The sequence below is a fragment of the Aulostomus chinensis genome, chromosome 2 (genome assembly GCF_037954235.1).
Source record: "Aulostomus chinensis isolate RoL2024-O1b breed Wild chromosome 2, RoL_Achi_v1.0, whole genome shotgun sequence".
In the NCBI taxonomy this organism is placed as follows: domain Eukaryota; kingdom Metazoa; phylum Chordata; class Actinopteri; order Syngnathiformes; family Aulostomidae; genus Aulostomus; species Aulostomus chinensis.
In genome coordinates this window covers 26,637,941-26,661,449 of record NC_141321.1, presented here as the reverse complement: position 1 = coordinate 26,661,449, position 23,509 = coordinate 26,637,941, and the positions used below count along the sequence as shown (strand labels likewise).

Here is a 23,509-nt window from a genome sequence, read left to right as displayed (position 1 = left end):
GGAGAGCAGAGTGGTTTGGAGCAAGTGTGTAATGTGACTTTTGCTGGTCCTCTCATCTGTTTGTGTGTGTGCGTGTGTGCGTGTGTGTGTGTGTGTGTGTGTGTGTGTGTGTGTGTGTGCGCGTGTGCATGAACGTGTTTCTGCAGGAATATGAGAAGAAAGGAGCATGTGGGGTTACATCCAGGGGGACGAAAGGAAGAGAGAGAAAAGTATATTTAGAGAAAGAAACAGAAAAAGAGAAATCAAGCAGAGACAAATAAAAGCTAATGTTCATGACAGGAAAACATGTCGGTGTGGTTGGCACACAAATCTTTCTGTCAGTAGAACTGGTCATTTTGAATTTAGCCTTGGCGAAAAAGCCCCAAATGGTCGGGTTACCACGGAAGCCAGACTAAAGAGTTAGCATGTCGTCACATTACGACCCCCCACCACAACACGCCACTTGTGTACGATGCATTGTGAACCAGATGAATTTAGCATATTCAGAAAGAGAATCCTTTCTTGAGTTTTTTTCTTTTCTAGCAGTAATAGACTCTATGCTGTGTTGTGTAACATTCTGAAGCAATGAGAGGTCCAACTTATGTTGAGTTTTACAAGTTAACTGTAGTTCTTAAGAAATATGCAAAGTGATTCCTCATGCTGGTAATGCATATGTATTTCACCCTCCGAAGTACAAAAAGAAGAAAAGTCAGAGTGTGAAAGCCTGTTGAGACTCACAACTTGAGGGAAATGCCTTCGTAAAAAAAAAAAAAAAGAAAAAGAAAAAAAGAAGTAAACTCGAGAAAGCAGCAGTGGGTTCATTAATTCTTAAAGCGTGAAGCACCCCAAGAGGAACCGCCTTGGGGTTTTGAACCTGGCATAATTTTATCGGTGGTAAAAAGAAATAGAAAGAAAGTGAAGAAAAGAAACCGTAGGAGACGGCGATGCAGATGTAGGATGAAAGAAACTGACTGACTGATGACATGAAGTTATTTCGTCCACTATTAACGAATGGTTTATTAAATTACAAATTACAATTTTTTCCTCACGCACTCAGATTGATTTCTTCCTTTCATAACTTAAAGACTTCCTTGCTTGTTAATCTCGGATCTTCAGGTTCTTGATCTTTTGTTTTTGATTGAATTCAGCCTCATTTTTATCCTATAAATACTTAAGCAGTCATTCCTGTATTTTTGTATTTGGTCACTTAATTAATAGTAATTAATTTATTATGTCTATATTTTCTATGCATGTAAGATATTGATACAATTCCTAAGAATTATTACCACATGTAGTGATTTTGTTGAACTATGTTCACCTCATAATAAGATGACACACGATTCAAGCGATTTAAACCTCATAAGTTTTCAAATAAAATGAGAGTTATCATTGATGATCATGATGAATAATGGCTAATATTTACTCGTCATTGTTTACTCATTGATTTGTGTTAAATAAGATAATCAGCATATAAATCCTATGTTGTATAAAAGCCGATAAGAGATGATACTCATTGAATTCTGATGATATCAATAAACTACACTCCTTAAAAATTACCAAATGATAATTAGAACTTAAAAAAAATCACCGGGAAAATCTCTATAAATGTAGAAGTTTGGTGGAGCAGATACTTTGTTAATACTCAGTTTGTAAACTATCTGTTGACCTCCAGAGACAGTGTCAAAGCGTCTACGAGCAACATACTGAACCTCTAATTGCTCCTGATGGACAGGTTGGCACCAAGCATGGCGGCCTGTGCCATGAGTGGGTGAATGTTTGTTTGTGAGTAAGTGAATGAGTGAAGATTGTAAAGCGCTTTGAGTGCTATTTAAGTGGGAAGAGAGCATAGAAGTCCAACCTAATAGCCATTATTTTGATGGCTACCGTAATACCTGTAGAAGGGATATTTAATACTGTTATAGCACTTTATTAAGTGGATAATTAATTCTGTTATTTGTAATTAGTTTGGTAATGCTAATCATTATGAATTACGATTGTAATCGTCCTCACTGTGGGTTAAAAAAACAAAACAAACAAAACACCCTAATGGGTCTCCAGGACATCTGCTCATTGAATTGTTTGTTAACAGCATAATGACTAATCAAATAAATTTTAATTAATACTCTATTACAATGGATTTTCAATTAAATGAGCACCAGTTAGATGAAATTCCCTTCTCACAGTGCCCATTGTGCTTATTTTTTGCCTGGTAAATCTCTCTGCATTTCACAGTATAAAGTTCTTCTATGTGGCGTCATTCCTGCACTGCCAGCTTACACTGACTTAGCTCACTGCTGTCGGTTAGCCTACTGCTAATTTGAATGTGGATAAATAAGTGAATTGTGCGGCTCCTCTAAACTTTCCAAATGTTATCAGACCAAATACATCACACTCTGATCGTGAAATGATTTGTTTTGCTGGCATTGTTTGATGCTCTAACAATGTGTCCTTAGTTATAGAGCTGGGGGGGGGGGGGGGGGGGGGGGCTGGTATCGCAAAGGGCTGCAGTGGGAGTCTAACCCACAGCCACTGCAGAGGGCTCTTGGGGGCAGATGCTCTTGGCTAAAGGCTTCCCCTTGTGTAGGTGTTTTTGAGTCTGTATGGTATGCAGTTTCCAACAGCGCTGCATTCAAATGTCACATGACCCGACACCTAATATGGTCTAATTCTGCTAATGCATATCCTACACAGCTGACCTGACTGTTCAACACCATCTGTCTAAGCTGTAAACATCCAAGAAATATATGTATGCACACTCTCCCTCTGATGGACAGGAAAGACAGGGAGCTGGCACGCATGACAGAAAATCACAGCTCAAGCATGACACTTTATATTACTGCGATTGACCAGAGAGACTGTTATTGTCACAGTGGCAGAAGGAATGACAGGGACCCATATGATGATGGAAAGGCCTCTAACCTTGCACAGGCTTATCTGGGCTGCATCCAACTTCGCCTCGCCCACACAAATCCTACCCAGAAGCCTTTTAGAGAGGATTTTCCGAGAGAGACTATCTGCTGGCTTTTCTAAAAGGACGAGAAGTAAAACCAGGAGTCAAACACTGGAGGGCTGAAACCTTTTGCCCACCAGACCATCAACCCTCTTTGCTTGTTAGGAAGAACTGTGCATGCAGGGAAATGCTCGCTTCAAGTGCAAAGTAGAAGAAACGGAAATAACTCTAGTTTTAAGAGGTCATTTATATGCAGTTTCTCTCTTGATAATTATTGAACAGTTGTACAGTATATTGTTGTGGCAGATGTTTGAAAGCCCGGGGAAGGACATTGTTTCTAAATACTAACTGTTTCCTCTTTTCACTGTTGTATTTTCTATAAAAGAGGAACGGACACAAAGGATTACAAAATGGAAAACAACCACCCCTCTCAAACACTGCAGGATGTCAGGCTGTTCATTCATTCATTCAGTTACTCACATATACATTTACTATAATGAAGGAAGAAAAGGAATACTTGGTGACAGAATAGCCCCCCCCCCCCCCAAAAAAAAGCCTGTTTCAAAGCAGTCAAACTTCACCTGAGTACTTTGAATAATCTGTCCTACAAATAAAGGGGTTCTTCCTTGGTCTATACTACATCCCTCTACCAAGTTTGGTGAAAGACAACCAGATTTCAACTGAGAGACTCGAGACAGGATAAAGAGGGTCCTGAATTTATTCTGAGCTTTTCTGATGACCCACCTCTGGAGGCACATCTTTCACAGTTAGGTCCCAGAACCAGCCGATTAAAAGCAAAGGTAAGGACTGACTCAGAACAAGAGGAGTAAAATATTTTCAGAAGTTAATCGTCTCCATTAAAGCTGCTGAAGTTCCTTTAGAAAAGCACTGATGTCATTCATTTAAGATGGTTCTCACATTGGGCTTACAGCTTAATGTGTCATCCACAACTGTCCCCAGAAATTTGTAGTGGCTAACCACTGCTGACTGTTCCCCTGTGCAAAAACTTCCAGCCTTATTAACATCTGCCTCTCTGAGTGTCCTGGATGAGGAATAATTTGCACACCACACACACACACACACACACACACACACACACACACACACACACACACACACACACACACACACACACACACACACACACACACACACACACAGGAGAGCTAAGCTTACCTTAAAAGCCCCACTATAAACCTTGTATTGATTGTGGCAAACATGACTGACCACTCTGTACTGTAAGTACGAATTACGCCACTGTTTGGGACACAAACTAGCCTGGAGATCAGTTATTGAAGACAATGTGAGTAACATGTTGATTTCTGGGTCTGTGGTTAAGATTCAACCAGTTGAGGTTAGGGAAATGAATATATGCCTATGCTGCTTCCTAAAAAGTAACTAAAGTGTGTGTGTGTGTGTGTGTGTGTGTGTGTGTGTGTGTGTGTGTGTGTGTATGTGTGTGTGTGTCTCAAAAAAGCATCTAAAGCTTCTATGTGTGTGTGTGTGTGTCTGGGTGAACGATTGCGTGTGTGTGTGTGTGGGCGTGCCCCTGTCGTGGAGATCCTCCTCAGTCTGGACCTTCGTGGCGCTGAGGCATGAGTCACAGTTCATCCTGCTGCTTCACGCTGCACCATGTGAGAGCCCACATAGGGGATGAGGTCCATCAATTATTGAGCAAAGACTGACTTCCTCTTTCTCTGGATATCCCTTCACTCACCCCACCCCACCCCGGCTCCTTCTCGTGTCTAACTGACTGAATCTTCCTCTCTCAACCACAGCCTCCATCTGAGCATCCTCATCCGCCTTCCTCTTCAGTGACCCAACAATCCCAAAACCACTTAAAACATGCTGCAGCAGACTTCTAAATCTAAATCTGTGGCCCATCCAGGCAAGCTTTGGCTTATGGAGGATTTTTTTTCCTTACATTAGACACCAAGTCAGCTTTTTCTGATCATGTAAGATTAGGGCTACATGCTGTGATTATCCTTTTCCGGACACGAAAATATGGGCATCACTAAGTAAGACATTAAACTTGAAGCAGTCAAAGGAGGAGAGATTAAGAGGATTTTAGAAACTTACACTGAGGACAGAGTGGCTGATGGGTGAGCAGTTACTACCACAGTGTGCAAGAAGGTCCTGGATTCGGACCCCACTGACTTATCTATGAAATTTCTCTTTGTGTTCCCTGGATTTGGCCTCATGATTTCCTCTTGCTGCTCCAGTTTCTTTCTTTCTTTACTATTACATATCATCCCACTAGATTTCATCAAAATACATCATTTTGTTTTTGAGAAATCTTGATAACATGCAAATAGCACATGGATTTACTCCTATTAGGATCCATATCAAAAACTGACAGGTTCTTTCTTGGTCCACACTCCATAATCTCATTAGTTTCTAGAAGATGTTGCATAATTCTGCGGCAGAGATAGACTTAGTATTTAAGACATACAAAGAACAACCAAGAATGAAGTTTAATATTATGGAATATAAAGAAAAGTTACAAATCTCTGCATAGTGAGGTCCGATTTGGTCCAAATGTAAAGGGATGTCATAATAACATAGGTTTGTTCTATACAATTATCTTCAATCATTTAATAATATCATTAATAAATGTATACAAGGGTACATTGTTTGGTTCTTCCTCAAAAGCAGAGGTGTAATTTAAAAACAATTATAATAAACTAACAACACCAATCACGTTTGTAAAAAGTTTGGTAAATGGGCTGAAATAAGCAAAAATATATGAATAATGTAATGCTCCATCAGAACAGATGCAGAGTTTTGAATGAAGGCCTTATGTGTAGTTTAGATATGCAAAAATATGCACTGACTATTTTCCTTAAGAAAACAGTTGTTCATGTTATATGGGATTTTTGTCTGATTTGTTGATTTTGATGTTTTCCAGATATTCCAAATAAAGCTTCATCCATTCAACAGTAGTTGTCAAGCTTCACCCGGTATTCTCTGATGCGTCTAAAAAATGCTCTTGGTGAAATAACGAACACAGCTACAGTTCACCGTGGTCATCTACTGCTGTGAGACCGTCACATTGTGGAGACTGCATTAGAATTTATAGTGAAACCTTATCTAGAAAGCAGAGCTACATGTCATTGAAAAGGGCAGCACAGAGCTTTTTACTGGGATTATTAACACAGATAACAGAGGGTAAACAGAGGATATTCTAGAGTTTTCTAATGTGTTTGCATGGGGCATTATTGCACTTTGTGGCAAAATATCTTTCTGTCAGTCCAACTGTAGTAGGCTGGATTTCTTGCCTATAGGTCATTGATTCCATATGATAAAATGCACGAGAGAGACAGAAGTCAGCCTCCATTAAAAGATACATTAGTGGGCATTACACTGCTAATCCCAGGACCTTTACAAACCTGGTAATCTGGATTAAAGTTTGTTGATAATTTTATAGCATCCATTGTCAGTGTCCCTACTCCAAGTTTTTAACGTCTTTGGTTCCTTTTTCATGTTGTCTTCTTGAGTCTGAGGTTGTTTTTGGTACAAGGTACAGTTTATTTAGACTTTTTGTATTTTCAGTCTATGTATCAGCCGTATGTGACATATTCTTTTGGTTGTAAATGCTTTTTTAGAAAGGCTGTCATTTGTGCATGACTGCTGTGGCTATTAACAAAAGTGATTCAGTTAAAAAATACACAATTTTCTGTCTCCAGACAGATGAAGAGTGACTGTCCAGCTCTGTTCAGCGAGTTGAAGCTCTTTATGTAACAAAAACAGCACTTATTCCTCAAGCTAATTCTTTGCTCAAGAGTCTATTATGAAAACAAACAAATCTGGCCCCATTTTCAAAGGTCACACTGAAATAGATAAAGCGCAATTAAACCCAGCATACAGTTGGTCTGTAGTTGCTTTCTTGCAAAACTGCGGTTGTTCAAAATGGAGCCGAGCAAGCGATAAGAAACGAGAGCCCAGTGCAACACTTGACATACATAAAACTGCAGTGCTGACTTGGTGTTCGAGCCACGAGTTGTTGAGTAAAAGTTACCTTTACTGTCATGAATATAACATCCAAAAAGGATTCAGACAAGATTAAGTGACGGTGGGAATGAGGGTGAGGAATAGCACAGCTGGAAATGTGACGCTATACAGCCGACCAGTTACAGCTGCTGAAGTTTCTGTCACTGCGACATGCAGACTGTGCTGCACTGTAACACTGACAGTGGAGTCAACACCCACCCCTGCAGTGGACTGACTAAAACACCCTACAACATGCTTTTCCCTTTTTTTGGAGTGTGGAGTATGAAAAGATTCAACAGTTGACAACTGAATTCTTGCACACAGCGCCTTTAAAACACAAGAATAAAAAAGGATTCCTGTTTTTCTGTGTCGTTCTTGGGCACTACATAATCCCAGCATAGATGAAATGATGAAGTGGCAGGAAAGCATCCAGGGGGGTGAACTATCTGTGACTTTGTTGATGAGAGAGTGCAGGGTGGCCTCATCATTTTTCCTGAAGAGATGGAAGAGAACAAGATGGTGACCTGGCAGGATCAGGACTGGTCTGGGTGAATGAAGGTTAGGTAATTCAGAACGGTACATGGAAGACCAACCTTTGTCTTTGAGAATACGCAGAAAAGATGCCACTTTAGCTGTGGAAATGGCAGTAAATGGTACATTTTTTGAGCGGGATTGGATGCCTCTTCCCTGAGCTTTATTTCAAGGTGACTCTAAGTATGAGTCCCTTTCCATTTCGGTTTGTTTGTTCTGAAAGATGTCTACGGCTGTACAGCGTAACCAGACTGACGGTTCAGCATCAGCAGAGAGAGGAGATATCTCAAAGGAACTTTTCTCCAGATTTATCTTTCTGAAAATGTGATTTTAGCTTCACAACATTCAGAGGGTACCTGGATCATGAATAAAGGCAACAACATTTATTTTTGTGACTACTGAGCAATATAATATGTTCATCATCAGTTCATTTCTCCCAGTGGAGAGGACAGACTCAGCACCTGGGGGTGCTGCAGTCACGATGACACAAGAGAATGACTCAAAAGGTAGTGTCTTGTTTCTGAACCGTCTCTGACTTGTAGACAACCAGTGCATGAAGAGGATGATCTGAACTAACGCTAGTTTAACTGTGGAGAGTGATTTTGTTTCAGAAACTGAAGATCATCGGTGGAGAGGGAAGGCAGCACCAATGATCATCGCTTCATTCATTGCCTGTAAAACTGCCATCAGCCACAGAATCCAAAGCCCTCTGACTCTTGCAGGCGGAGACCTGATCAGGGGCTCTGTGATTGTGAGGTCATCTGCATATTTCACAGGGATACCGGAGGGAGGGAGATGTGAATCCAGCCTGCTGATGCATATTACAAAGAGCAATGGGGATGATAGCCCCCCCATGGGGGACCCTGGTTGGTGTATCAGATGCAAAGGAACCACACTGCTCCCTTTGTTCTCAGTCACTCAGATATCGTAGCTCCTCACAATGAGTCGTAGGGAGCATCTGACACACATGCCGGCATGTATATCATGCTCTTGACGGTGCTTCAAAAAGGCCATCGGAGAAATCAACCACAACAGCATGAACGACCGTTCTAGGGTTGTTATCGAGTGTGTTGTGCCAGCAGTGCCAGATCTGACTCAGAGCTCTGACAGTTGATGTGTTAGTCATAGATTCATGTTGTGAGGGGGCAATAATTTGGAAACAGCATCACAGCGTTGGAACAACATCTCTTAGGATCCCTTCACAAACTTGTGCAAAGAGGTGATTAATGATATTTTGTGGAAGTCAGCTGGAAAGCTGCACTTAACTTTTTTGGGCAACAGCTTTGATTTATTCTTTCTGTGGGTTTGGGAATTTATTGTGTTGGATGTGTGTATAAAATATCACATCAGAAGAAATGTTTTTGCTACATTTTGGCTTTTGGTTATTTTTCCGCTGAAACATCTGGTTGAAACGGATAGATCACCTTCTATCTTAGTCAGGTAAATAATACACATCTAAGAGAAGAAAGAAGAGACCTAATAGAAACAACACCCCCATAAAACTGGGCTGCTGACAACAACCGATAAAATGTCGGCATACTGGGATTTCTCAGGATTCATTTTTCTTTTCACAACCAGTGTTTCGAACATCAGCATTTGGGGAATAAAAGATCTAACTCTCTTTGTGACCCATCTGGAGCCTCTGCATCGGAAATCACATTAAGCTGTCCATGATGGGTTCACTCTGAGAGCAATCAGACCTCAGCATGTCTGACTCATCTCCACACTTGAATCAAACAGACCAGGTTATCAGCTGGTTTTATAGCACCGCGGCCAGGCAGCACCACAGGCTTTACAGGGTCATCTTTCAATTTAGCATTCATACTGTCAGTGGTTCTATGGAAAGGTAGCGGGAACAGATGCAATAGAATTCTCCTTTGCAGTTGTGAGGGTGTTGCTTCTGTTACACGGATGAACTCTCTCATTTTTCTGTTCATTTAAATGGAATTTACTGATTTATTTCTAAATGGGAAAATCAGAAGTGAAAATAATAAGTATTAAGTGTTGGCTTATACGTCCCTTCTGTGGGCTGGACGGTGGAGTCGGGATATCAAATCTCAAAGCCCCAAATTATCTGTCACTATCTGCTATTTGTCATCTAGATCCCTGCATATGTTGTCAGAGACAAGTGAAGTGATGGCTGATGGAATCAGAGAGTCAACAACAAGAGAGCCCCTTCCTCTACTCTATGAATGAAGTACTCTATGAAAATAAGTATTTTGAGGCCAGTGGAGAGGACAGACTCAGCACCTGGGGGTGCAGCAGTCACACAGAGACAAGAAAATGACTCAAAAGGTAGCGTCTTGTTTCTGAACCGTCTCTGACTCGTAGGCAACCAGTGCATGAAGAGGAGGATCCGAACTAACACTAGTTTAACGGTGGAGATCGATTTTGTTTCAGAAACTGAAGGAGGAGAGGGAAGGCAGCACCAATGATCTTCGCTTTATTCATTTCTGGTAAAAACAAACAAACAACAAAACGACGTATTTGGAGGCTTGCAAACTTGACTTGTGATCTGGCAACGCTGGGACACGTCACAAGAAAAACACACCGGATCTGATTATCCTGGCTGGATATTAAACTACTCCCCATGTGCAAATATTTCTGCCATAAACGTCTTATGCATAAAAAAAATGTACTGCAATGTCAGTAATTGAAAACCTTGTGAAAAATAACTTGCAGGGGGGTAAGAGGTTGCTATGGAAACAAATACAACAAGAAGGAACCATTTGCAGATATCTTTTTTAAAAGAAAAAATCGGACTCAGCCAGGACATTTGTTGTTAGTGTTTACAGACAAATGAGAGCTAAATTAACATCAGTTATATCACCACAACTTCCACCCCTAAGATCGATATGTGGTATGTTCTTAACTATTGTGATTATTGTGCTATTTGTATTATTCTGGGATCCCAGACAACATCAGGAAAAGGGACTGCCTGATGTTGGGTACATTTACATTTGTTTGAATGTTGGTTAATGTACATTCGCCCTTCTCAAAACAAATGAAATACATATAAGGAAAACAAATGTTTTATTATTCTCAAATTAGGACGAAACAGAACAGAGGACATAAATCCCCATGCAACAGCAGATGTCATGTGCAGCGAACATGATGGAGCCGCTCCCTCAGCTCTGCAGGCATCCTCTGTGCTTAAGTCCATTAGCTTTACAGTGAAGTTACTGGATCATTAAGCTCCATCCGTTTCAATAATGCAAAAAGAGCAAACCAGGCAGACACCACACAGCCTTGTCTTCCTCTCACCTCTCAGCCCAGCAGGAGCCGGCTATGTAAACAGCAGTGTAGCATCATCCAACCAATACAGCATGCAGCACCCTCCTCCTCAGATGTTAACTGTTTCGGCAACATGCGGATTCTCTTATATTAGTTCTTTATTTTGATGAATAAAAGCTGATTAGCTTCATTCATAGAGCAGAGGAAGGGGCTCTCTTGTTGTTGACTCTCTGATTCCATCAGCCATCACTTCACTTGTCTCTGACAACATATGCGGGGATCTAGATGACAAATAGCAGATAGTGACAGATAATTTGGGGCTTTGTGATTTGATATCCCGGCTCCACCGTCCAGCCCACAGAAGGGACGTACGAGCCAATGACGTGGACACTTACAAACTTGACGAATATCCCGAGCCAGCCAATGGGAGCGAGGTTGCTCTGTGTCGCTGCCAGCCTCTCCGCCTGTCACAGAATAGCTCTGTTAAGCGCTCACATGTGACAACAGAAGGCGCTTACTGGTATTTAAACATCATCGACTGGGTCCTGAAGTGGACAGCTCCCCATTCAGATAAACACACCAAAACACGGCGGCTCCCCACGCTTACGGACCCTCAGAGGGCCGCTTCTCCTCTCAACTCTCAATGAAGATCTCCATCTCTCAGCCGAGCTTTGTCTTTGAGTCATTCCGGACTTATTTAGACGAAAAAGGGCACCACCTCTCACCACAAATAGGCGGATGCTTTGACACCTGTAGCTGAATCTGGATATCCACTCCAGGAAGGTTGAATTATTTCACATCCGTCCTGCAAAAGAGGTGCTCCAGCGCTGTTTGGTCTGGAGCGAGGAAGCGCAAAGGTAGCCGTAAGCCATTTACGGACGCATTAATTTTTCTAAGCCGCTCTCTGTGTCTGCTTGCAGATCAGGAAGGAGCATGGATAGAGAGGAATTTGCTCTGACTAGGGGATTTGTAGAGCTGGGGATGTGCTACCGTGGAAACTAAACTACGGACAGTGGCTGAAGCGCCGTCACTAACAGCTCGCCATTTCTATTAAGGGGTCTTTTGTTTGTTGTTTCACACTAATTTGCATTGTTTTGTTAGCAGCCATGGGGAAAGAAGAGTGCAAAACAATGCTGGACGCTCTCAACAAAGTAACCGCCTGCTACAGGCATCTGGTCATCGCCCTGGGAAGCACTTCGGACTCGCAGAACCTGCGAGAGGAGCTGAAGAGGACCCGCAAAAAGGCCCAGGAGCTGGCCGTGGCCAACAGGACTAAACTCACCACTCTGCTCAAAGACAAGACCATCAGCAAAGAGGACCGGGCTGAGTATGAGCGCCTATGGGTGCTATTCTCCAGCAGCATGGACCTCTTGGAGGTAGACATGAAAAGGTCCCTGGAGATAGGGAAGGATTTCCCCCTCAAAGTGCCGACGAGGCACCTCATCCAGACCGGGATGACCGGCAGCACAACCACCGTGGCGGCCCGAGCCATGAGCGTGCAGAATATGAAGTACGAGGCGGACAGCAACATCGACACGGCGGACCTGCGGGACCTGCAGTCCGAGATATCCCAGGTGAGCCAAATGATGGAGGAGATGGAGATGAAGGTGCAGGTGGCGCCGTGGGCCGTGGAGGCGAAGCAGGAGGCAGGCGCCGAGCTCAAGTCCAACATGAGTGTAGGAAATTCCTCCGTGGGTGTCATCTCCATCTGCGAAGAGGAGCCAAAGGAGGAGGAAGGTGGGGGCAGCAGGGACGCGGGGTTTGCATCCATCTGCGCCGTTGTTGTATTCTTTGTCATCGTGACAGTAGCTTTGGTTCTAGGATATTTGGTGATCAATATGTCCTGAACTGTCTGAGTACCAGCCCGACCTGACGGACATCCTGCGAGGCAGCCCACGGAAGCGCCACCGTGGGTCAGAGCCAACAGCTCCACAGGAGAGTAACAGAGCTCTCCTAGTGGGCTCGAGGGGCTGAAATTTATGGACAAGCAGTTATAAATCTTGATTTGTGAATGTAATTGGTGGAGTCCAGGAGTTGTTGGACTAGATAAAAATGTAGATCAGTATAGCCAGCGTCTGTCAGTCAGAGAGAAAGGATGACGGACACAGTTTGAGGTATTTTGAGGGGGCAAAGGGTTGTGTATTTTTGGAAGAGAGGGAAAAAAAAAGTCAGAAAATTACGTGACAGAGTCTGGCCATCAGGATGATATAAACAACACGTAATCCAAGTGGATTAGTGGAAAAGCTCATGCATAAATGTAGCCTACTGTTAAGTATTCGCCTTGATGTCCTGCTGATTGATGTTTTAAATTTACAAGTTCAATCAAGCCAAATCAGAAGGGACCATGGGGGCATGTAGTCACACTAGCAGCAGAGACGTAAAACGAAAACAAGAAGAGACGACTTAAAGGTAAACGTTTGCTCCTCACATCAGGTTTGCCCTCACCGCTCTACACTCCAGTTCACACACTTTTGACATAAAAGATCTGTATATCCAGATAGATGTAGTAAGCCTGCATCTCATTGCATCAAATCCCAGTGTTCTTGATGAGAACCCTGGGACCTAAGAGACATCACCTGTCTTTTAATAACACACCCGTTCACTGTAAGCCTGTTTATGTTCCTTTCAGGGTTTTCTTGCAAACAGTGTTGAATGTATTGCAACATGTGAATAGTTTGTACATGCAGTCTACTGCTGTGTCAGATAATGTACATACGATCAAGTATATTTATTAAAAAAAATTTGAAACACATTGAGCCTTGATGAAATTGCTCCCTCAGGTGCTATAAAAGCAACACAGTGTCCATCGGTTTTTGCAGAGACAATGACGCATGAATTGAACGTCGCATTTCTATAATTTAGGAGGCTTCGGAATATTGGAATCCTGCTTTTGAGATCAAACTATGAGCCAAAAGCCAGGTCGAGTTTGTAATCACTGCACAGCTTTAGATACATATACTAGTGGTAAGAGCAGGATTACTTACCTTGGACGTAACCACCTTAAGGCTAAAGTAGGGTTCATTTAAAATGGAGACATGACTAAAAAAGATGCTTTAACTCCCTCCCTAATGGTTTTACTTCTAAGAGTATTTGAGGGTATTCCTGGAACAGCAGGTGATGGAAAAAGCCTGGCTGTCGGCTGAGGGGGTTGGGAGCTTGGGGGTTGGGCCGTGCATGAACAGAAGGACTTGAAAATAATACAGAACAAGTTAAGACCAAAAGTCACAGTTAGATGGGCAGGAGTGAATCACTGACATATACATTAGTTGTTGCAAGAACATTCTTGGGGCTGTATCGATTGCCGTGTTTGAAGATCCCCTCCACAAACGCATTTAAACATACAAAAATTTAAAAAAATGAAGCAAAAAGAACATGTACACACTGAAAAAAAAACATGAAAACCTTAAGAATTTATAAAACATTTGGAAACCCCCATAAATCATTGATTAAGGGTCGTTTCCTCATCGCCAGTGATGAGTTAGGAAGAGACTTGAAGAACTGGATACCGGTATATGAAATTTGCCAAGAATGTGTCAGTATTTGTACATGTGTCTGACATGCTTTGAAGCAAAAAACATACAAGTCACACATACAAGTAACATATTAACATCAATAAAATGCCATATATTCCTCTCTCTCTCAAAAGGTCCAGATTCCATGAATAAACAAATATGTTTAATTTCAAATTTGTGAAATTGCTGAACATAAAATGTCTGTTACTTCCCAGTAAAGTCTGCTCTAACTGGTCGTGACCGGAAGATGTCAATCTCAGAAATCATCTTTGCTAAATTTTGGATTTATATCACATTCACTTTTGGACATGCCTCTGAAAATCTTGGGTTTTTGTTGTGTTTTTTTTTTTTTTTTTTTTTTTTACAAATTTACACTTTCAACATAAAGTTAAAATCAAGTATTCAAAATTTGGCTTTTAAAAAGGTCATTCAAAGGTGAACACTGACTGTCAAATGTGTTAAAAAAAAAAAAGCCAGTCGTAGCGTAGGATTTTCTTCCAATTAAGTTGACAGCCACAGAGGGAAATGTGTTCTGTTATGTATTGTCAACCTGTCACTTTAAAAGTATATTAATGACATCAAAGAACAAGAGAGATATCCCAGATATCCCCTGACTACAGAATCTTTCTACAAAAACCAGTTTCACTTGGTGCTCAGATCCAAAAAAGGAAGACTTGTCCCAAGCGTAAGGTTCATAATGACCCATAATAACTTAAACTGAATGCAGTTCATTTCGGTTCAGGGAGCGTGAAGTGGATTGAATGAGTGGGAGGGGAAATATGGGTGAGTTTGAGGGAGGAGGCTTGGAGAGGCCAAGGAGAGCTGATAAGAAAGGAGACTTAACTTAACCTGTGAAGCTCCAACCGTCCAACCAGAGCCAAAGAAGGCCACCACTGCATCCGAACAGGTCCTAGAGTCTGATGAGCCTAACCAGCTCCACCCAATCCTGAGATCAGCTCATCTCCACCGACCATTGTTGTCCCTCAAGTTTCAGAAGCTTGTCATCGGAACACAGTTCAAACTTGTCATAAACTGAATCAAACCTCTGGGTCATTTCCTCCTTCTGCTTCTCGCTCACTTCTCCATTGTCCTCTTGTCAAAAGCCTTGTGAAATTTCCCTCTCTCCTCTCTCCAGCTCTCAGGTGTGCCTGATATATTCCCTCAACCCATCCATCCTTTTTCTTCTGCTTATTCCTGAAAAGGGTTGCCGGGGAATGGGTTGGGGGGGGGGGGGGGCTGGAGCCTATCCCAGCAGTTACAGGCGAGAGGCTGGGTTCACCCTGGACAGGTCGCCAGTCCATCACAGGGACAACACATAAAGACAGACAACCATTCACACTCACAGTCACACCTACGGTCAATTTAGAGTATCAATCAGCCTCGTCCCCTCTTGATGTCTTTGGACTGTGGGAGGAAGCTGGAGTACCAGAGAGAACCCACACAGGAACAGGGAGAACATGCAGACTCCACACAGAAAGATCCTGTGCTGGAGCCGGGACTCGAACCCGGAACCTTCTTGCTGTGAGGCGACAGTGCTGACCACTGCACCACCATGCCACCTCCCTCCATCCCCACTTTGTTTTTTCCTGCTCAGGTGGGAAAGGAGGTTCCGTACAAGTTCCTCTCCCCCTTCACAGGACCTCTCTTAGTGTTTGTTCAAAAATGTATTCTTTACTTTTGCTTATTGTTTCTATGGTTATGCTCACTCTCAAAAACTTAAAAAAAATCTTCTTCCTCCAAGCTTTCCTGAAGAATGTATTTTATTGTCTTCTTTTTCTTCTCATGAGGGTCTATAGTGTACAAAAAAAAGATCAGGACCAAATGGTATTAAAAGTTTGCAGGTATTAATATCACATAATGATAAGGAAAACTATTTCATTGCCAATATTGAATATCTGAGAGGATCTGGTGCCTCTCCTCTGTCACTTAAAATGTTTGTCTTGTATTGACATCAGTTACTTTTTTGTCTGCATGTTTCATCAACAGCGCAGCTCTACAGGAAGTTACCAGCAATTCATTTCTGAATAAAAGCTTCTATGTGAATTCTTTAATGAAAAGACTGTAATTTAAGACCGTAATATAAGATGTAATTGCTTGCAGCTCAGCAGTTGCCCATTAAAGTAGTTCCATATTGAGAGAATGACCTCCCCTATTAATCTATAATGGTACGTGGCATTTAAATAGCACTCAGTCTTAATTCAGGCTTTACAATTAATGTAATAATCTCAAAAGACCAAATTTAATCTCTACCCTCCAAAAGAAGAAGCCAGACCCTGATAAAAGCAAATGGTTGCACTTGCACACAAAACATTATACTCTTTTAATATTTAAAAAAAAATTGCACGATTATAGACATATAGTATTTTTCGGGCATAACATGATTATTCAGCAGGCTTGCCTCTCTCTCCATACCTCATTACTGTTTAGCCCTAAATTATCCTTCTCTTCTTAGCCACTGTGGGTTGGAAACATGCTAGACAACTGGACTGCTGAAGGAAGGAGCTGAGAGAGATCAGTGCAGGATTTTGGTAAAAATCACTTGCATGGCGTACTCAAGCGGGATTTAGAGTCGATTTTCTGACATCTTGTCTCTCTTTGCTGTCATTTTCACAGAGGCACCGAGCTCTGTTCACGGTGAAATTTCTGACAGAGTTACACTGTCATCTAGAGATCTCAGAGATCCAAAAATATACAGATGATTAATTAAACATGGGGAAGAAAGGGTAGGGATTTAAATAGTGGACGAGATGAAAACTTCTAAGACATTGCACTTGTCCATGACATATCAGGAGCAAGTCTACTTTAACCCAACTTTCCAGTGTGCTGTAATGACTTTTTTTTGTTGTTGCAATCTCTGCAATGTAAGTGGTTTCTCAAAATAGCCGCAGTATTAAAGTTTTTAAATATGCGCTTCATCGCGCATAAACATTGACCTTGGGCCATTCAGAGGTGAGTAAATCCACTTTCATCCTACTGACTGGAGATATTTTATTTTATGCATGACAGAGCCATTTATTTTTCTCACTCTGTTGCTTAGAAACAAATAAATTAAGCAGACTTGTTCATAGAGACATCAGCTACACACTTGGCAGACAGACAACTGCATCATCATCTCATCTGGACCAAGATAGTGGGTTTCCAAGGCTGTGCGTTGCCATAGAAACCCACAATTGACTCTCCACAGCACAGAAGCTTGAGTCGTGTTGTTTCAACTCTGCTCCCATGCGACGCTGCCATCATCCTCCACATTAAACATTCTGAGGCAGAGAGGTGCAGCGGGAGGACAGAGGAGGGCAGCGAGGACCCGGGAGGGCATGCTGACAGTTGAAATGTGCCATACAAATTAAAGTCAGACAGAGAGGTGCTGAACTGTTATAGTGTGCTTCATCGTCATTTCAGAATAAAATGTCAGGTCATCGTGACATGAGGGAACCTTTAAAAACAGAAAAGCACCGTAATGACAGATTACATTCATTGAGGGACTCAGTTTAAAAATGAAACTGTCAATGCCAAAGTGTGTTTCTACTTCTGCAAAATAGTTTCACCAAATCCAGTAAAACTTGGTCAAAGCTGGGTCACTTGTTTTTGATTGCTGTTGCTAACTTCCCGTGGTGGTGTTTATTTTTGCAACAGATTCTTAAATATCCTTCATGCGCCTTGAAGGTTTGGCTTCATATTTCAGTCAATCATTGAACAAGATAGGGGGGCCTTTGAGAAATGGAGAATTTTGCACTTTTTTTTTTCTTTCCCCTTTTTGCCCCTGTAACCACAGTCATCACTGCAACTTGAGAACAGTTTTACTGAATCCTGTGAAACTGAACCCCCGGCGGGATGATGAAAGTCTGGGGGAAGAATAGGCTGATATCTATTTCCAGGATTACGTAAAAATCGCCAGGCTGAATTACGCAAAAAGTTTGGTGTGGTTCTAAATCACGAGCTGAATGGATGAGTCAGTTTTTTTCTTTCGGCTACATTGCAAGACGGGAAATTTTATGATGTAGAGGTCAGATGGTAGATTGGGTGATGTGATAAACATTCCCGAAAAATTGCTTTTAATTCATCCAGTGAGAAACTCTGATGTAGAATGCAGCAACGAATGTCGGACGATGTTTTCGACTAATCAGTCGACTTGTTGCTCTGTAGCTTTTAAATGGAATTATAAAAGTAATATTCTATGGGAAACTCAAGTAAACACTTATTTAGAATAAATTAATCCATCCATCCATTTTCTATACTGCTTATCTGTTAAGGGTCACGGGGGTCTGGATCCTATCCCAGCTGACATCGTGCAAGAGGTGGGTTCACCCTGGATGGGTCACCAGTCTGTCACAGGGCCATCCGGAGCAATCAGGGGTTCAGTATGTTGCTCAAGGACACTTTGACATGGTCACTGGGGGAAGTGAGGATTGAACCAGCGAGTCTTCAGTTGAGCGACAGCACGCGATTGTTGAACTAAAACTGCCAGGTTCTTAGTGTCTGCATTATTATGCCAGAACTGGACGGTACAATGTGTAGAGCATCCCTTCACTTTATTCAATTGAATTCAATGTGTTCACTGAGTGCTGTTACAGATCTGCACCAGTGACTGCAGCGATGCTGTTGAGTAAATCACCAAAGATCAGTTTGAGACAGCATCAGTAAAAAGATCAAATTAATAATGAATTGATTGATTCCTTTAATAATAAATCAATCTCTAAATGGCAGACACAGGGTACAACCCATTTGACAGAGATTATTTCTTCTGAGTTACTAGCAGGGAAGACTCCCAGAGGAGTGAGGGAGGGTGCCCCGCAGCGCCTCATCCACAGACACACACGCTCCCACCGAGAAGCCCCATCATGACACACACCTCACCAATTAGCTGCAGGTAGCGTCTCCAAATTCCTTTGATACAGCAGGTATGTTTCTATGGTTACAAGCTAACTTTGGACTGAAAACCCCTAAGAAGGGATGAAGTAAAATAATGGCGCAATAGAATTGTGTTATTTCCATTTACAATACACTGACAGACCAATTTCTTAATTTTTTTTAATATCTTTAATAAACAGGTTCTCTAATCACCTTTTGACTTTGTGATCTGATAATGTGACGAATTGTCATTGCAGTGTCTTGCAATACACTGTCGTATCTATCAAAACTGTTATCGTTGGCTAAATATCAAGATAGTATTCTCATTTTGGGCCCGTAACCAAAACCTCTGACAATTATTGAGTATATGGCTGAATAAAGAAGCTGTGGACTGTAGTGGATGATGATTTTGAGAGTTTGTAAACTGAAGTTTTGGAACAGTTTTGCTGTTCACCTTGTGCTTATCAAAGGGGGAGAACATCTTCATGGGTACAGGACACCGAACAGGGAGTCATTGAGAGGTTAACTTTTTTTGATCATACAATCCAAAATAAAATAAACTCTATTATTCAATTTTTCCAGTGCCTTTAGCCAGGACAAGACATACTGTATGTTACACTTTATACATCAATGTGAAGTTCCATAAAGGTCAAACATAACTTGAACTTCAAGGACAGTCTTAAAATAATGTGTTGCATTTTATGATGTCCAATTGTTGTATATGTTGTTCGCTTTCAGAATGGAGTGAAGGTATTTCAGTGGCACTATGAAAAAGATGACAACAGCCACAAGTCATATTTTGGACAGTGGCTGTGAAAAATTCCACGGTTTGTATCAATAGTTAATAAAAAAGTAAACTTGTCTTGTTTTATGACTGAAGGAGGTAGGCAGCTTCTACAGCAGGTCAGGTGAGTCAAAGCTCACTTTTAAAGTCGTATGTCCCAACAATAGGCAGCAGTTGGTTGTACTTGGGTGTGACGGTGGTCTGTATGCTTCTGACGTACGAGTCCGTCACCAGGAAGCGGTTCAGGGCATAACCATCTCCAGGTTCCTCCTGCTGAGGGTCTGTGTCGTCCCCTGCCTCCCTGGAAATCTTCACTGGGTAAAGTTCGTCACCTGGGGGGGGGGGGAGGAGTGATGTTCATTTGTTAATAAAATGATACAGTGAGGATAAACCACTCAACACTCTGTTTCCACAAAGAAAAAACAATCACTCACAGAAAGAGCAATGATTCCAGTCGATACATGGCTTTTTCAATCATAAATTATTAACTCTGACCTAACACCAACTCATCCTCACTAACCCTAACCCTCACTTCATATTCCAGTTATATAAGTGCACCACAAGCCATGCATCGTCAAATCTAAAGGAAGAGTTTGAGAAGCTTCGCCGAGTGAGACCAGCACCTGGCAGCATTCCTATTACGTGATCACCCTTGGGGAGAATAACTGGCAGCCACTGCTCACAGCCCTCGGCGGCACGCAGACATGCAAAATTGTTGAGGTCATTCAGCAATGGGAAGTGGCACAAGCGACCGAGCTCATAGAACTGTGGAACGCTGGTCCACAACTTCCGTGCCTGGTAGCTCTGCAGGACTTCTGAGGGCGTGGACCACTGCAACACAGAGAGGTTCAGATGCTACTGTTAGAGCTCATACTGCACAATGTCTGTAGAACTCATCAAGTGCAGTGATTGCCATATATTACATGGCAGACCCGGATCACAGGGTAGGATTTTTGCTTCAACGGTGAGACAGGAACCTTTTTTAACCAATAACATAATCTGTAACATTACCAGTCGCCATCACTACATGTTTTTAATTAACAAGAACATTATGTTGTTATCTGTATTTTGTATTTTTTTCCAGTGTTTCCCAAATTAAAAAAATACAGCTTTTAATGCTCTGACGCGTTCATCTTTCAATTAACACCTGTGGTTCTCCTACAAAATGTCTGTTGTGATAAATACTTTTATTGATATATTCATGTCTGGTAGCCATTGTTTCAAAAGGAGTCCTGTTTTTACGAGTTTCATCTCCATGTATTTACAGTGCAGGTACAAGGCTTGTTACTCCTGAGCTTGACGGAGGGAGATCAAGTTATGTGAGACGAGGAGCTTGTACAGCAGGTCAGGTGAGCCAGAACTCACTATTTGTGTCACGTGGCCAAAAGGCGGGATAGCGACAAAGTGCACAGGGGTTCTGACCTGGTGTGCTTCAAAGATGTTACCCTAGTGTGTCGGTTTCAATTGCTGTGGTAAGAATCGACCGGGCAAATCTACGTTGGAGGGAAAATCCGACTAATTGAGGGCATGGTGGCGTCTCGAGGGAAGGTGTGCGAAATTATTACAAATGAAAGGAATGAGGCTTGTGTGGCCTAGCAGGGTCAAGTACCTGTCAATCCAGCAGTACCGGATACGACTGCTTACCTGAGAGTTCATCAGACTTCACCCAATATTTGACACAATTCATTCAATATATTCCAAGTTTACCTGGCTAGAGAACGGTGTTGGGAGTCAAATTTTACAGGGGGGCGAGGCTACTTCAGGGGAGACAATGGACCATGACAGAAAATTAAGCTCCATTCCCATTGGCAAAATAGTAGAGCCGGCATTGTTTCTGCAATAAAAACAGCTTGAGGTGGCCACTCAGATATGAGAGTATTCAAGGCCACCCTTCTGTCTCCGCACCTGCATTAAAGATTCACATGCAACACATTGCTTTTATTTATGTATCACCTGACAGTGCACAATTTCCTTCTCATCTTGCACTGTGTGGGGGGGCTCCTGCAGGCAGCACATGAAGAAAGCAGTGTCAAACCTCCTACTGAACCCACGTATGGGTGTCAGCCAGTTGCTCCACTCGTGTAGAGCCCAGATGTTGGGCAACACCTCCAACTCTCTGCACATTCGGATGAAGTTGGATGGGTTTTGGATCACCAGAGTCCTCCATTTGATGACTTCACTACTACACAGTTCATCTAGTCTGTGGTGGATTATTTCATCAGTGGAACACCTGTCATTTATGCGCTGTAAAAGACTCCCCTCCTCTGTTTTGGGCACAAACAGGAGAGCCCCCGATTCTTCAAACGTCTCCCTTAAGGCGCAGATCCGGAAGGCGACCTCTCCCGGGATGGCAGAACCGAGTTTCCGTCGGTCAGTAGCGTAGATTATTGGTCTGGTCTCCGGCGTTTGCCTGACACTTCTCAAACCAAAATTAGGAGTGGCAAGGAAAGATTTAAAAATGTCCAACCATTCACTCGAGAAGTCCGAGGAGTCCACCATGCCGCCGGGAAACACGTAAGCATTGGGTAAGTATCCACTTTTACTACTTCTTTTCAGCATTAAAACCTTATAATCATAGCAGGACTCGTCCGGCAGCTGTGCCCGTCTGAAACTGCTGCCCAGCGGCGAGCCAGCAGCTGACAGCGGCGTCCTGGACGACAGCGTTTCCCCGCCGAAGCGGTGACCCGCGGCTACTATGAGGGTGGCAGCCTCCTTCCAGTGCTTCAGCGCGGTGTTCATCTTAAAAACAAGATCTCGAAATGTTCCCCAAAAGCATCTGGAAGTTATGAACTACTCGTTCGTCCTCCTTCGGGGTCGCACTTTTTTTGGTGGAAGTGACATGTAAAGGAGTCGTGTACGCCTGTCCTGAGCTGCTACCGCCACCTACCGGCGGGATGACTCAGAGTTGCAGGCTGCTGAATAAATGCTCGCTGCACAGTTTGTTTTGTTCCCATTTGCTATTTTAAAGAACTGGAGCTTTTTGGAATATGCACAATACATGGGACGAATCAAGACTGTCGTCTAAAAAAACACACACAACCCAAAAAACTTTCAATATTTTAATTTTGTACAAGTCTGACAAAATGGCTAACAATTTCACATTACCTCAAATAAGGGTAACATTTATTCAGCCAATGATACTGTTAGAAACACATTTGGACTGTGGGAGAAAGCCAGAGTTCCTGGAGAGAACCCACTCAGGAACAGGGAGAACATGCAGACTCCACACAGAAAGATCCTGTGCCTGAGCCAGGACTCAAACCCGGAACCTTCTTGCTGTGAGGCGACAGTGCTGACCACTGCACCACTGAGAAACACATTTGTGAATCAGAAATTAATAGTACAGATTTTTTTATACTATTCATAATATCTTTTTGTTTTTAGTGTTCCACTCTTCAGCTGTACCACTCTCACACCCTCAGTCTCCTTTGATAGTAATAGAATAGGCACAACATTGGATAAAACCCTATTTCATACTAAACCTGTGTTTGTCTTTCTCATTCAAAAAATATTTTTGTTGACAGAAATAGAATTGTGTAATGCATTTTAGGAAAATATGTATGGTTGTACTTTGGCATAATCAGCTACAATCGTTTTTTAAAATAATTAATAGAATATACAGGATGAAGAATGAAAGCAAAAATTTTCAGGAATCTGATATGTGGTGCTCTAAATACACAA

General features: G+C 42.2%; 2 protein-coding genes across 3 annotated transcripts; one reads left to right on the top strand and one right to left on the bottom strand.

The window, feature by feature from the left end:
• Positions 1–11,186: 11,186 nt before the first annotated feature.
• Positions 11,187–13,429, top strand: LOC147269609 (regulator of G protein signaling 9-binding protein). 2 transcript variants are annotated; one of them, XM_086195337.1, is made up of 2 exons: positions 11,187–11,541; positions 11,789–13,429. In XM_086195337.1, exon 2 carries the CDS (start codon positions 11,791–11,793, stop codon positions 12,529–12,531), a length of 741 nt encoding a protein of 246 aa, XP_086051463.1. In that variant the 5' UTR covers positions 11,187–11,541; positions 11,789–11,790; the 3' UTR covers positions 12,532–13,429. The 2 variants fall into 2 exon arrangements, with proteins under 2 accessions (XP_086051463.1, XP_086051454.1); XM_086195328.1 differs by having other exon boundaries at positions 11,786–13,429.
• A 2,490-nt stretch (positions 13,430–15,919) lies between these two features.
• Positions 15,920–22,683, bottom strand: nudt19 (nudix (nucleoside diphosphate linked moiety X)-type motif 19). The gene is made up of 3 exons (XM_086187792.1): positions 21,782–22,683; positions 20,452–20,659; positions 15,920–20,160 (listed from the first exon to the last, which is right to left on the bottom strand). The coding sequence occupies exons 1-3, from the start codon at positions 22,565–22,567 to the stop codon at positions 19,958–19,960; spliced, it is 1,197 nt and encodes a 398-aa protein (XP_086043918.1). The 5' UTR covers positions 22,568–22,683; the 3' UTR covers positions 15,920–19,957.
• Positions 22,684–23,509: the final 826 nt, after the last annotated feature.